The sequence below is a fragment of the Panthera onca genome, chromosome C1, assembly GCF_046562875.1.
Source record: "Panthera onca isolate mPanOnc1 chromosome C1, mPanOnc1 haplotype 2, whole genome shotgun sequence".
Taxonomy (NCBI): Eukaryota; Metazoa; Chordata; class Mammalia; order Carnivora; family Felidae; genus Panthera; species Panthera onca.
In genome coordinates this window covers 104,993,979-105,009,610 of record NC_138346.1, presented here as the reverse complement: position 1 = coordinate 105,009,610, position 15,632 = coordinate 104,993,979, and the positions used below count along the sequence as shown (strand labels likewise).

Genomic DNA, 15,632 nt, shown 5'->3' with positions numbered 1-15,632 from the left:
ATCTGCCAAACCGGAGGTCATTCTGATAGATGCCTTCCCTCTGCCTTAGGAGGGTGACAGGTAACAATGCATTATTTTCTAATAATTCCCCTCCCATCCCCTTTGCCTTTAAAAACCTTTCCTTTTCTGCAGCTCCACGGAGTTCCTTTCTACTTGGTAGATAGGATGCCGCCTGGTTCATGAGTCATTTAATAAAACGATTTAGATCTTCAAATTTACTTGGTTGTGTTTTATTTGTTTTTAAAGATTTTATTTTTAAGGAATCTACACCCAACGTGGGGCTCGAACCTCTCTTTGAAATTGGTTGGCCGCAACATAGACGGGAACAAGTTAGCGTCTGCCATTTTAGACAGGTGGCCGGAAAGAGAGCAAGGCCAAGCGGGGCCCGGCCAGCAGTGGGCGCCCGTGTTCGCTCGGGGCCCTCCCGGCTCCGCCCCATCCCGCGCTTTATGCCCCGCCCCCCGCGCCTCGCCGCGCAGGTCTCCTGCCTCCACTTCCGCTTTGGAGGACCTGAGTGCTCGGCGTTTCCGGGGCCGCCGCGTGGAGCTCTTCGGCTTGGAAGCTGTCCCCATGGCGGTCTTTGCAGGCCCGGCTAAGCCGTTCCTGTCACTGAACCCGCAGGAGGAGGCCAAGTTTCAGAAGGAGGTGGCGCAGTCTCGCCGGCGCGCAACCCAGGTGAGCAGCCACCGCGGGCCGAACTGAGAGGGGAGGCGGCAAGCCGGGTCTGGGGGTCTCCGGGACAGCGCGGAAGCCCGTGCGGTTCCCTGCCCCCGCGCTCCTCGCCTTGCTCGCGCCAGCGTCTCTCGGGGTGGCCCGCCGGCCTTAACGAGCTTGGAGGCCAAGGCCTCCCCGAGACCGGAAGAGGTATGCCGATCGAGAGATGGAATTTGGCCGTGTAGGCCTTAGGGGTCTCCTATGGAAATACGCGGGAGGTAATCGGGGTGATGCCAGGGGAGAGAGCCAGCTGTTGGGAATGGAATCAACCCCAGGTTAGAGCTGTCACGCCTCCGCCTTGCCCCCGAATTTGAGAGTTTTGTTTGCCCAGTTGGTGATTTTGGAGTTCTTAAAAGACAGTGTTTGCCGAGTTTCATTGGCTGACTAGGGCCCGTGACATCAAGTTGTATTTGCCTTGGTTTTTAAGCATAAAACACACATTTGACAAAAGTGAAAGTTCTTGCTTATAGAAAGCAAGGGCATGACTGAGGTGCTAGAAGGTTGTTCGGGATTGTGAAAGTCAGTGTCTTCAAATTGTTCAGTTCAGTGGGTGTGAGTAAACGGTGAACTGCAAGCAAAATTGAAGGGTATATTTGTGTGGAGTTTGGCCAGAAGATTTAAAATGATGTGTGCAAATATTGCTTATCCATCGATTCAGCATATACTTACTGAACGTTTACAGGGCGCTGGGTGCTGCGATACTGGAGGCTAAGACTACCTACCTACCACTAGACCGCTGCCCTCTTGGGGAGGTAGACGTTAAACACCAAAGTTTTTAATTACTACTCTGTCATTGGAAATGCAGGGCAAGTCTTTTGTCTTCGACTGAAAGCCAGCAGTCTTGAAGTTGTGTTGCAATGTGATTTTTTTTAATTAAAAGTTTTGTTTACCTGGTCTTTACGTCTTCAGCGAAAGGAGAAAGAGAAACTTACTCCTGGAGTAATCTATGTGGGCCACTTACCTCCAGCGCTTTACGAAACCCAGATCCGAGCATATTTCTCCCAGTTTGGTACTGTTACGAGATTCAGACTGTCCAGAAGTAAACGGGTAAGATTAGATCGTTTTATGTCTTACAAGTAAGTTTTGACACTTTACAATGCACGTTTATATACTATTGTTTATCACAGTTCATATCAGAAAGGGGAGGGTAAGATTTAGAACCGGCAACAAAGGCACAATCAGTATTAATGTAAATGTTTGTTTTGCTATTTTTTTTTAAATTGCTCCAAATCCTCAATTTAAATTGATAATCCTGATAAATGAATCCTATTTATTCTATGGTTACTAGGCCACGGGTACATGAACTTCAGTTTGAGGAGCAAGTATGAGTATCTTTTTTTTTTTAATATTTAAAAAAAATTTTTTTTAATGTTTATTTTTGAGAGATAGGACATGAGCAGACAAGGGGCAGAGAGAGAGAGGGAGACACAGAATTCGAAGCAGGCTCCAGGCTCTGAGCTGTCAGCACAGAGCCTGATTTGGGGCTTGAACTCAGGACAAGCAAGATCATGAACTAGGCTGAAGTCAGACACTCCACTGACTGAGCCACCCAGGCACCCCAAAAATATTTGTTTGTTTGTTTATTTAATGTTTATTTATTTTTGAGAGAGACAGAGACAGAATGCAAGTGGGTTAGGGGCAGAGAGAGAGGGAGACACAGAATCCGAAGCAGACTCCAGGCTCTGAGCTGTCAGCACAGAGCCCGACACGGGGCTCAAACTCACGAGCTGTGAGATCATGACCTGAGCCGAAGTCAGGCACTCAACTGACTGAACCACCCAGGCGCCCCGAGAATATTTATTTTTAATGTTTATTTTGAGAGAGAGACAGCACAAGTGGGGGAGAGGCAGAAAAAGGGGAACAGAGGATCCGGGGTGGGCTCTTTGCTGACAGCAGTGAGCCCAATGTGGGGCTCGAACTCACACACCTGATCATGACCTGAGTCAAAGTCAGACATGCAAACAACTGAGCCACCCAGGTGCCTCAAGTACGAATGTCTTGTATTAGCCTCTGGCACAGGCATCCCTATGATAGCAAAGGGCTGTATACTGAGTAGTTAAGTATAAGGACACTGAAGCCAGACCACCTAGGTTTGAACCCTGGTTGTACAGGTCACTCATTGTATGACCTTGGACCAGTTATGTAATTTCTCCATGCTTCAATTTTCTTGTCTGTAAAATGTGAATAAAATAAAATAGCAAACACCTCCTAGAAGAATATGATGAAAAATTAAACAAGGTAATGAATGTAAAGTTTTAGAACAGTGACTGATACCAGCAGTAAATCTTTTATAAATGTTGCTGTTATATTGTACCTCCCTTCTAGTAAAGAAAAAGTTTATATGCTTTGTTTTCCTAATAGAGGAGCGGCCACTGTATTTTCTTCCCTGCACACATCCGCTTTGGGTTATAACCATAGACCTCTCACTGTTGGAATCTGTTTTTTCTTGATACACTTTTTCCACCTTTTATCAAAGTTAAATTTTATATTCAATTTGGTGTGTGAGGGGAGAGAGATGCACCTGTTATCTGCTGATTGTCATAAAAGCACAGATCCGAAGTTTTTTGTTGTCAAAGCAACATCTCGACATTAAAGAGGATTTTAACCTTAAAATGCCCTAGTGTCTCCCATCCTAAGCAAAATAACATTTTGTCTGTATTCCTCCCCTTGTTTTTCCATTTGCCTCTTTGTAATGGTTGTGTATTATGTGGGTGAGGTATTTTAAACATCCTAAAGTCTGCTGGCATATTTGATGACTGTTCAGTGATCCACCATTTACTTTCATCAGGTGTCAGCTTGATCTCATACACTTGTTTCAGATCTTTGTTCTTTAAGAAATAAATTATAGGGGCGCCTGGGTGGCTCAGTCGGTTAAGCGGCCGACTTCGGCTCAGGTCATGATCTCGCGGTCCGTGAGTTCGAGCCCCGTGTCAGGCTCTGTGCTGACCGCTCAGAGCCTGGAGCCCGTTTCGGATTCTGTGTCTCCCTCTCTCTGACCCTCGCCCGTTCATGCTCTGTCTCTCTCTGTCTCAAAAATCAATAAATGTTTAAAAAAAATTTTTTTTTTTAAAAAGAAAGAAAGAAATTATAGGTAGACTTGAGGTCCCCTTTTGTACCCTTCCCCAATCCTTTTCATTTTCTCCCCAAGTCCAGGGAATTAACTATTCATGAATCCAGTTCTTTTCATTACTTTTTTTTTTTTTTTTTTTTTTTTTTTTTGAGAGCAAGAGAGAATCCCAATCAGGCTCTGTGCTCAGCACGGAGCCCTACGTGGGGCTTAGTCCCGCCACCATGAGATCACGACCTGAGCCGAAACTAAGAGGTAGACGCATAACCTACTAAACTAGCACCAGGAACATACATGTCATATTTGTTTCAAGTTTATATTTTATTCTTCAGCTCAATTTTTTCAGTTAATAATCAGAAGATTATTTTTCCCCTACCCATTCTGAAATCCAATCAGGGTTCATGCATTGTGTTTGGTTCTAGCTCTTTAGCATATCTAGAACAGTCTTCTTGCCCTTTTGGCTTAATTGTTTTGCTTTTCTTGACATTGGCTTTTTTGAAGAAGAGTTAAGGTCAGTTTTCTTTTAGAAAGCTCGCTCCTTAAGGAGATGCACTAAAATGTACCATTTTCAGCATTGTTGCATAATAAAGCTGCCACCTTCCCCACTCACCCCAATTTTGACTGTTTGCACAGTACTTCCAACATTCTGATACCACTAGGTAAAAGCTTGGCGCTTTTTTTTGGTTTTTTTTGTTTTTTAAGTTTATTTTGAGAGCTTACAGGTAAGCAGGGGAGAGACAGAGGGAGAAAGGAAGGATGGGAGAAGGTGAAAGAATCTCAATCTCAAGCAGGCTCCATGCTGTCAGAGCAGAGCCCAACACAGGGCTCAATCCCACAAACCAGGAGATCATGACCTGAGCCAAAATCAAGAGTCAGACACTTAATGACTGAACCACCTAGGCGCCCCTACAGATTTTATTTGTAAGTAATTTCTACACCCAATGTGGGGCTCAGACTTACAACCCTAAGATCAGAAGTCACATGCTCTACCAGCTGAGCCCACCAGGTACCCCTGGCTTTTTTTGGTTTTTTATTTGTTTCTTTTTTTAGACACTTGATATGTATTTTCGAGTCACTTTTCAGAAGGTTTATGCCTGTTTACAATGTGGTACAGTAAGTTGGAATCAGTGTGTGTCTTCCACTCCACCATCTTCCCCCTCCCTGTTAAGAGTTGGGATTATAGGGGGCACCTGGATGGCTCAGTCAGTTAAGCATCCAGCGCACCTCCGCGCATACCATGATCTCTCAGTTTGTGGGATCAAGCCCCGCATAGGGTTCTGGACTGATGGTGTGGAGTCTGCTTGGGATTGTGTCTCTGCCCCTCCCCTGCTTACACCCACCTTCCCTCCCTCCCTGCCTCTTAATAAATAAACAAACAAACTAAAAAAAAAAAAAAAAAGAGGTGGTATTATGAGGGATTTTCAGACATACAAAGTTTTACCACAGTCTTGCTGCAGGTAAGTGACAGCCGACGCACCCAGAGCTGCTAGTTAGCGGCACCGCGGTGTTACAAACGAGCCTCCTGCTCGTTTCCTTAATTTTGTCACCAATTTTGACCCGTAGCCAAAGATATGTTTAATGCAAAATTGTGAAATAGTTATCGTTACTGATAATTGGAGCCGTAAGGGAAGAAAGATTGGCTTTCACCTACACTCCTAGATTTTCTGGCCGGAACCCTGTAAATTCGTGTCCTGCTCTTAGGCAAATGGAGGACGGCAAACGGCTTTTTCGTCATCCACTACTTCCCGGTTGCCTTCAGCTCAAAATAATCCTTATGCCGGGGTAGCATATTTGGGGATGGCATCCTCTGCCACTCTAAAGAACATTCAAATGCCTGACTAACATCCCTTGGAGCGCTTACAGATTATTTCTTCATAGCAGCCCCGCGAGAGTGCTTATTCTTTCCCCATTTAATAGAATGAAACACTGAGGCTTAACATTACTTGCCTAACTGTCACAGCTAGGATCCAGACTTGGGCATTTGGACTCTAGAACCCGTGCTCTTGTTATTAAGACAAGTGAGAAGACACACTATGTTGTGTGGAGAGCAGGAACCCAGGATGTGCATTTCAGGAGATGGTGGCAGCATCCCTTTACCATCAGTCATGAAGACGACCGGTCACTAGAAAACGTGAAAAGGAACACAATATTTATTTGTTTATTTATTTATTTGGTGCCATGCTGGGTGTGGAGTGCAACACGGGGCTTGAACTCACAACCTTGAGGTCAAGACCTGAGCTCAGATCAAGAGCTGGCTGCCAGCGGAGTCACCCAGGTGCCCCGAAAATGAACACAGTATTTTATTGATTAGCTTGGTGACACTGAGGAGTTAGTGTCTTCCCAGTTCTTATGTGTAGAATGAAAATTATATTACCTGCTTTCTCTGTGAACCACCACGCTATCTGCTGAGCGTTGTTTTGGGTTTTGTTTTGTTTTTTAAATGTTAACTTATTTGGGGTGCCTGGGTGGCTCAGTCAGCTAAGCGACCGACTCTTGATTTCAGCTCAGGTCACAGTCTCACAGTTCTCCAGTTCGAGCCCCAGATCAGGCTCCGCACACTGACAGTGCAGGGTCAGCTTGGGATTCCCTGCCCCCCTCCCCCCACCTTCGAAATAAATCAATACACTTCAGGGGAAAAAAAAACAACCTAAGTATTTATTTATTTTGAGAGGGAGAGAGAATCCCAAGCAGGTTCTGCACCGTCAGTGCAGAGCCCAACACAGAACTTGAACCCACAAACCATGAGATCTTAACCTGAGCCAAAGTCAGGAGTCAGACGCTTAACCGACTGAGCCACCCAGACGCCTGTTTTGTTTTGTTTTGTTTTGTTTTGTCTTGTTTTGAGTAGGCTCCACTCCGAGCGTGCGGTCGTGGGGCTAGACCTTACAGCCCTGAGACCAAGAGTCCCATGTTCTACAGACTGAGCCAGCCAGGCACCCCTCTGCTGGGCATTGTTAATAGACGAATAAAGTGACTACCGTTGAAACTGGTGATGAGTAAACGACTGTGGGCCCTACCAGATTTCCTTTATACAGTAAATTCCAGTTGTACTAGTAGTGTATTTATCACGTGATCAGAATCTCAGGTATACCTCAGGGGCGCGTGGGTGGCTCAGTCCAAGCGTCTGACTCTTGTTTCAACTCAGGTCATGATCTCACATTTCACGGATTCAAGTCCTGAGTTGGGCTTGGCACTAACAGTGTGGAGCCTGCTTGAGATTCTCTCTCTCCCTCTATCTGCCATTCCCCTGTTTGCTCACTCGCTCTCAAAATAAGCAAATGAAATGAAAAATACAAAAAGAAATCCCAGGAACAACTCAAGATAGTTCAGACTATTTTGGATTTTTTTCTTTTCCCGTAACAATCCCCACACCGTGCATTGAAGTTAGAATTAAAGGTGTCGTAATGTTATTTAGTAATGGGGCTTACGTACGTTATTTAAATTAATGGCATTTTAAGAGTTTCAGTACTGGTAAGAATTTGATTGTTCTAATTTTGTTGGTGGGTGTTCCATTGCAGACTGGAAATAGTAAAGGCTACGCGTTTGTGGAGTTTGCGTCTGAAGATGTTGCCAAGATAGTTGCTGAAACAATGAACAACTACCTTTTTGGTGAAAGACTCTTGAAGTGTAAGTGCTCTTCTCTCGCATTCTGTGGGGATGCATTGTGAGGACTTAAGTGCAGAGATAGGAGTGCATTTTCTAGACAGATTTCCAGTTGGGATTTTAAAATCTGCTAGAGTGAGAGCCGTGTGTGCCGAGATGGAAGTAGGACGAGTCACTAGGAGTGCATGGAAGGGCAGGTGCCCGATCACTCATGGGATGTGGAAGGCTCCCCCGAGGAAGGGTCTTTAGGTGGAAACCTGAAGATTGAATGGGAGTGCGCCAGGGGACAGCACGTGCAAAGCGAGAGGTGACTGATGGTACTTACTTGCCTGTGAAGGAATGTGAGGGGAGCCAGGAGATGAGAGGAGGTCAGGTTACTGATGGCCGGGCATGTAAATCTGGGAGTTGAGAAGATATCCTGAGGGCAAGGGGAAGCCATTAATGGGTCCTAGATGGGATAAGGTTAAAGGCAAGAAGTCCGGGGCGCCTGGGTGGCTCAGTCGGTCAAGCGGCCGACTTCAGCTCAGGTCACGATCTCACAGTCCGTGAGTTCGAGCTCTGCATCGGGCTCTGTGCTGACCGCTCAGAGCCTGGAGCCTGTTTCAGATTCTGTGTCTCCCTCTCTCTCTGACCGTCCTCTGTTCATGCTCTGTCTCTCTCTGTCTCAAAAATAAATAAACGTTAAAAAAAAAAAAAAATTTAAAAGGCAAGAAGTCCCATCTGAGAGTCGTGTGAATGACGGTGGCCGCGGCTCATCCACAAGAGAGGAGCAGAGGGGGGCGACGCCAGCTCAGTGCGGCCCACAGAGAGTGGGGCTGCCAGCTCTGCATTCGCAGAGCACCCCTGTCCGGAGCCCGGTGCCTCTGGAGGCAGAGTCTAAGTTTTGGCTTCTCTGCACTGATGGTGGATTGTGTGACCATCCCAGGTGCCGGAGCCACACACGCGGCTGACGACCTGCCCAGGCAGCATCACCCTCCCTCGGTTCCCGTCGCTGGGAGAGAGAATCCCAGCAGCCTCGTCGAGGTCATGGATTCATTTCGCACATAAAAAGCATGGCTCTTGCCGGGAGGAGATGGGCCCAAGAGGCGACCGAAAACATGTCGGGACGGCATGTGTAGGATCAGTGCTGTGCTGGGTCTGACTTCGAAAGATCACACGAGAGGTTCTGAACTCTGATAGGAGTTCAAATGGAGGATTAGCCGCGTTGTCTCTCTCTCTCTCTCTCTTTTTTTTTTTTTTTTTTTTTGAGTGGAAGTAGTGTGTTTTGGAGGTGAGCCGAGGAAAATACTTGCAGGGAGTAGAGAAGTCCGGGGACAAGGAAGTCACTGAGGGTGAGCTGGCAAGCACCGTAGTGCGTAGGCGGCTGGGCTCCATCCTGCTGGGTAGCACGGGGAGACCGAGTTACCCCAACCCCCAGGCGAGGGAACTGGGGTACTTACCAACTCACCACGTGTCGGTTGAAAGTCGATGTCGAGGGTTGGGCCTGCCTTTGCGAACAGTCCCGGTGTGCCGCCACGGCCTGCAAAGGGCCCGTAAGCAGAGAGATGGAGATCAGGGGAAGCTGGCTTAGTCCTGGAGAGGAAGGTACGCAGAGATGAGCTGAACGGGATCTTTCTGCTACGGCAGGTCACAGTCTGAGATCCTGCGAGCTTTAAGGACCCCTGCCCCCAGGCTTGATGCCACCACGACATGCCCTTCTATGACTCCTCTTGTTCACTTACGTATTCCTGGCTCCTGGATTAGTTCTTGGCGTTTAACAATAATTGTTGCCTGTATGCCTTTCCTTTAGCCGCCCCCCCCCCCCCCCCGCCCCCTTATTCTTTCACTCTTGCTCTTGAAAACGGGAGACCCATTATCTTGACAAAAACATTGAATCCTCTCCGTCCCGTTGGTTTGGAAACACTTTTCTTTCTTTCTCTTACATCTAGGTCATTTTATACCACCTGAAAAGGTACACGAAGAACTTTTTAGAGAGTGGCATATTCCATTTAAAAAGCCATCCTTTCCAGCAGTGAAACGGTATAATCAGAATCGGACACTTCTTCAAAAGCTACAGATGGAGGAGCGATTTAAAAAGAAAGAAAAGTTACTCAGGAAGAGATTAGCCAAAAAAGGAATTGATTATGATTTTCCTCCACTGGTAAATATTCTTTCACAAAATGTTTTTCATAGTTTTTCACGGGGTGAGCTTTGTTCCTCAATAATTACAGCCTGTTTATGGTTTTATACATAAAGTGTCTAGCCCAGTGTTGAGGCTTTGTCTAAGTTTTTGAAACCTTGCACTGTAGGTTTCTTCTAAAAGTTTGTTAGCGTAGATCCCGTTATTTCCATTATACAGAAGAGGAAACTCTTGAAAGGGATTAGGTCATTTGCAAAATTTTTATGATCTGTTTTTAAGTTACTGAAGTTAAACCACTGTTTAACCAAAAACTATAATGCTTATAGAAAACTATTGAAGATGTCATTCAGAATGAAATGTTTGGTTTATTATATGCTCTCCTTAAACATCAAGGCTGTGAATCAACGATCTTTCTTATTGCCATTCTGATTTTGGAATTAGAAATATTTCTTCTTAACATATAGATTGGAATTAACCAATAAGCGTCAGTTCTGCGAATTAAATGAGCCAGGGGTTGAAATATACGAGACAACTTAATGAAAATGAGTTAGCACGGATTTTCAAATTCCTGGCTGTTCGCTTCTTGCTCGAATCCTAAACACACACTTTCCCAGTAGGTGTTAAAATAGCGTGTCACCGTCCCAGGGCCCTGGCGCTCGTGGGAACCGTGTGGGAGCCGGGACAGTGAAGCTGCAAAACAGGCCTGCAAAAAATGACTCTCCCATAGCCTGTTTGCTGGTTTTTGCAAGAGCAGCCCTGTTTCGTTGCCCAATCCTGAACTTGGCTAAGACGGGGCCCGCCTTTTCGCATTCTTCCAGTTCACGTTTCTTTTTTTTTTTTTTTGATATATATATTTGTGTGTGTATATATATATTTTTTTTGTTTGTTTTGTTTTGTTTTTTTTTGAGAGAGAGAATCCCAAGCAGGCTCCACACTGTCAACGCGGAGCCCAGTTGACATCACAACCCAAGCCAATATCAAGAGTCGGACTTTAACCAACTGTAGCTTTTGTTGTTACCATTCCTCTGGTTCACATCTGACTCGGGTTTCTGTATGGCCAACTTCAGGTTTGGCCCTACTTCAACCTCCACAGCTGTGCCCATTCCTTAGTGAGGGTCTCTCTCCCAGTTTTGCCTTAAGATCCTGGGTTTTGGTTTTTAAATTGAAATGCTTTGTCATTTGGAGAGGATTTACTGATTATGCGTGTAAGGATCTAATAAGTTAAGCATGTAAATGGCGTACATATGTGACATTGCCAGTTCATTTCTTTATTTAAGGTTTTATGTAAAAAGAAAAAAAGAAGTGCTTCAGACACTGGTCTTCAGAAATCTACAAATAGCCAGGTAAAATTTTTTTTATCATGTTATATGCCAGGTATAAGGGAAAGATAAATGGGGAAATACATATTCAAGACTACTGTTGCTGATAAATATGCAGATTGGTGAAGTCTCTTAAAATTTGTTGAAGGTCTTATCAAAGAAGAAGAAGAAAAAAGCTCCGTGTACTCCTGGCACCCCTGAGCAGACTGTGGATAGCCAGGTAAAATTGTGTTCACTGTTCTGGAAATGGGGTATTATAGAAATGATTTGAAAGAGGAAAAGCAGGGGCACCTGGCTGGCTCAGTTGGTGGAGCATGTGAGTCTTAATCTCAGGGTCGTGAGTTCTAGCCCCATGATGGGTGTAGAGATTACTTTAAAAAGATAAAAGAGGAAAAGCAGTCCATGCTGCTGTCACTTTATTAAAATTTCAAATTTAACCTTGTGATTGTTTTAGTAAATCCTGGTGATTTGGCAGATGCAGTGAGCTTAGCAAAAGTTACTGTGAGCGTATGGCACTGTTTACCTTTTCGGCAAAGTGACCGAGTCAGTAGGGAGAAATGAGGCTACCATCTTTACAAATGTGAGACTAGTTTTCTCCCTAATACCCTATAATGGAGCACGTTCTATTCCAGTTAATTGTGAGCTTGACACTAACTTTGGTAAGGGCCTAGGCTGTGTTATGTGCACTTGTATCACCAAAAGGTATAAACAGGCCTAAAATAACACAGGGGAACTTGTAAAAATATAGGGCAAGGAGTATGGGGGGGGGGGGGGTAAAGTCATTCCTAATATCTTCCTTTATTTCTCTATTACAATGTTTTACTCATTGAATCCAGGGCCCCACACCAGTTTGCACACCAACATTTTTGGAGAAGCGAAAATCGGAAGTGGCTAAAATGAACGTTGACGATAAAGATAACGAAATAGTTTTCAAACAGCCTGTACCTGGTGTAAAAGAAGAAACACAGCAGACTCAAACACCTACACTCTCAAGGAAAAAAAGACGAAGAAAAGGCAATCAGTGATTCTAAATGTATTATATTTCTTCTGAAAAATGTGATTTTATTGTGAGGGCTAATTCTTTGTATTTAACTACGTGCAGTGAAATGCAGCCATTGACAGGGTTCTTGGAGGACAAACTGTCAGTAAGGAAAACGGTCAGTAACCGGCTTACCTGCCCTTGCTGGCATTGCAGCGTGCAGTAGCTGGGCTCACGCTGCCTCTTTGTCCTGGTCTCTAGTTTTCTTTGCACATTTCATAGCTGTCTTTAGTTTCTCTTCCTGGATAGAAAAGTCCCCACTTACTGCAGCTTTTATTGTTACCATCAGATAAAGAATACAGACTCTTGCTTGACCATCTACATGGTTCTCTGTTAGACTGTGCACGGCTAACCCATAAGAGCACTTGAACATCATGTGATGGAAACTGGAAGTTAAATTACTTGGAGAGTGAGAAAGCCCTTCAAGTATATGTACGTGAGTGCTTTTACCAAGTTAAGTCTTTGGGGGGCTAGCAAGGTTTAATGACTGTCATTTTGTGTTCGTATCATCAATGTGGAATTGTATCTCAAGAATCAGTGACCAGCAAATAAACTTTTTCTACAATTCATTTATATGCAAGTGGGATTTGGGTGTCTTTTCCTTTTTAAGTGCTTATTTAAATTCCAGTGTAGTTACCGTAGAGTGCTATATTGGTTTCAGGTGTGCAGTATAGTGACCCCCCCCCCCCCCCCCCACACACACTTCATACAACACCCGGTGCTCATCACAAGTGTCCTCCTCAATCCCCATCACCAGTTTCACCCATCCCCCACCCACCTCCCCTCTGGGGACCATCAGTTCTCTATAGTTAAAAGTCTGTTTCAGGGCTCCTGGGGGGCTCAGTCGGTGAAGCATCCAACTTCAGCTCAGGTCATGATGTCAGCGTGTGAGTTCGAGCCCTGCATCGGGCTCTGTGCCGACAGCCAGGAGCCTGCTTCAGATTCTGTCTCACTCAAATATAAATATTTTTCTTTAAAAAACAGTATTTCTTGGTTTGTCTTTTTTTTTTTTTTCATTTTTTCTCTTTGTTTCTTAAATTCCACGTCTGAGTGAAATCATGGTATTTGTCTTTCTCTGGCTGACGTTTTGCTTAGCGTAATACTCCAGCTCCATCCATGTCGTTGCAAATGGCAAGATTTTTTTTTTTACGGTTGACTAGTATTCCATCATAAGGACCTGGGTGTCGTGAAGTAAACGAGTAGGTTTTCGCCTTCTCAACTATTTTAAAGTTTCTGATACTCTTGAAATTTGCTTTTGTTTAGCTAATCCAGATTTACTAAAAATGCCCGTTGCCACCAAACATTTTTTCATCTGGTATTTGTTAAGTCTTTAATAATGAGACACTGAGCTAGGTGTTCTGACATAAAATGCAAATAAGGATTTGTTTCAAGTGTATGCAGAGAGCAGATTTTTACGTCTAGGATGGTAGCTGGCCTAGAATACACTCAATAAGTATTTTTGTTTTTTTAATTTTTTAAATTTACATCCAAATTAGCAGGTAGTGCAACAATGATTTCAGGAGTAGATTCCTTAAGCCCCTTACCCATTTAGCCCATCCCCCCTCCTGCAGCCCCTCCCATAACCCTCAGTTTGTTCTCCATATTTATGAGTCTCTTCTGTTTTGTCCCCCTCCCTGTTTTTATATTGTTTTTGTTTCCCTTCCCTTGTGTTCATGTTTTGTCTCTTAAAGTCCTCATATGAGTGAAGTCATATGATTTTTGTCTTTTTCTGACTAATTTCGCTTAGCACAATACCCTCTAGTTCCATCCATGTCATTGGAAATGATTTCATTCTTTCTGATTGCCAAGTAATATTCCATTATATATATATACCACATCTTCTCATCTTCTTTATCCATTCATCCATCAATGGACATTTGGGCTCTTTCCATACTTGGGCGCTATAAACATGGGGGTGCATGTGTCCCTTCAAAACAGCACACCTGTATCCCTTGGGTAAATACCTAGTAGTGCAATTGCTGGGTTGTAGGGCAGTTTTAGTTTTTTGAGGAACCTCCATACTGTTTTCCAGAGTGGCTGCACCAGCTTGCATTCCCATCAATACGTATTTGATGCGTAACATCTTGCTCCCCTTTTTGAACCACTTCTCAGCCTTGTGGATCTGGATGTCCGTCTGGTTCCCCTCCTGGGAAAGCTCCGGGAAGCACGTCATTGCACCTTCACCTCCCAGCGGGCATATGCACTGTGAAGCTCACACGTGTACATTGCAAGAGGAGTTGAATACTTCCTTCTTCCCAGCCTGCCACCCATCCACCCCGTTCAGGCTGGCACCATTCACCATCATTTAATGTGCAAATTATTTTTTTAAATGTGCCCTGGAGCTGGGAGGGGGGGGATTCCATCTCTAGCGTGTCGTGGCCATGGGTATTTTTTGTAAGAAATAGAAATTCTGTGCTTCTAAAGAATATCTTCCTGTGGACTAGATTAGGGTCTTCAAGAAAATCCATCAAGCTGGTGTTTTGATTTTCAAGTTTTGTAGTGAGAAAAAGACGAGAATTGAAATTCTCAGGCAGTAAAACATAAAATTTTGCAGTGATACGGAGCAAACAAGAGGGTACAATTCAAAACTACAATCAGTATGACCAGGACTGTAAAAATGTAGTTTTTTGAAGTGAGAAGATAAGCATTTAAATAATGTGGAAGCAAAAGTATGTGTTGTTCTTATATAGTGAGCAAAAAGCTAAAGGAAGAAGAATCAATCCACATACTAGGTTCAACGAGAGACATGACAGACTGCATGTTTGCCGTAAAATGGGGTGGCCAGTGAGCAAACCAGTGTAAAGTGAGGTTTTCTGTATTTTGCCGGTAGTATCTGCAATATTGTGTGACCACATCCAAGGCAACTGATCATTATGTTCCAGAAACCGGAACCCTGGCTGATTGGTGGCATGAGATGGAAATTCAGATCAGCTGTGCTGGTAGGAATTCCAAAGTCAACTGTCCACTGCAAAGGCTGTCTCTTGTTCAAGGACTGACCCAGGTTAGGGAACCCAGGACAGCTGTCCTCCCATACAGTGGCTGTGATGCAGATGGCTGCTATCCTTTAACCCAGAAGTGGGTGTGTATGCACACACACACACACACACACAATTATTTTACACTTGAGGCAGAAATAGTCCCGTGGCCCAAAGTGAACTATGTCATGGGGCATCCTGTGTGGTGGCCAAGTCAGATGCTGCCTGTTGTGATTTTACATTTTTAAAGGTTTAAAAAGTCAAAGTTACAGCAGATGAAAATTCTATGAAGTGCAAAGCTCAGTGTTCCTAAGTAAAGGTTGGAACACAACCATATATATATATACAACCATATATACATATATATATATATATATATATATATATATACACATATATATATGTATATATATATATATATATGTTTATTTATTTTGAGAGAGCGCATGAACACACAAGAAGGAGAGGGGCACAGAGAAGGGGAGACAGAATGCCAATCCTAGGCTCTGCACCATCAGAAACCCAGTGCGGGGCTTGAACTCACGAACTGTGAGATCCTGAGCTGAGCTAAGAGTCAGATGCTTAACCGACTGAGCTACCCAGGCGCCCCAGCTCAATGTACTTTGCCCCATGTTATTGGGATGCCATGAATTTTATGTATTTTTGTTACCAGTTAGTACCCATCAGGTCAAAACAAGAAAAGCAGACCTCGAATGTCACACGTAGGCTCACTGTGCAGAGTAGATTATTTTCTTATCAAATTAGATGGCACAGAATTGTGCCTGTTGGGCGGTGA

General features: G+C 44.2%; 1 protein-coding gene across 1 annotated transcript; it reads left to right on the top strand.

The window, feature by feature from the left end:
- The first annotated feature begins 490 nt into the window (after window positions 1-490).
- NIFK (nucleolar protein interacting with the FHA domain of MKI67) lies at window positions 491-12,434 on the top strand. The gene is made up of 7 exons (XM_060625350.3): window positions 491-675; window positions 1,624-1,761; window positions 7,300-7,408; window positions 9,313-9,524; window positions 10,781-10,846; window positions 10,971-11,042; window positions 11,659-12,434. The coding sequence occupies exons 1-7, from the start codon at window positions 571-573 to the stop codon at window positions 11,845-11,847; spliced, it is 891 nt and encodes a 296-aa protein (XP_060481333.2). The 5' UTR covers window positions 491-570; the 3' UTR covers window positions 11,848-12,434.
- Window positions 12,435-15,632: the final 3,198 nt, after the last annotated feature.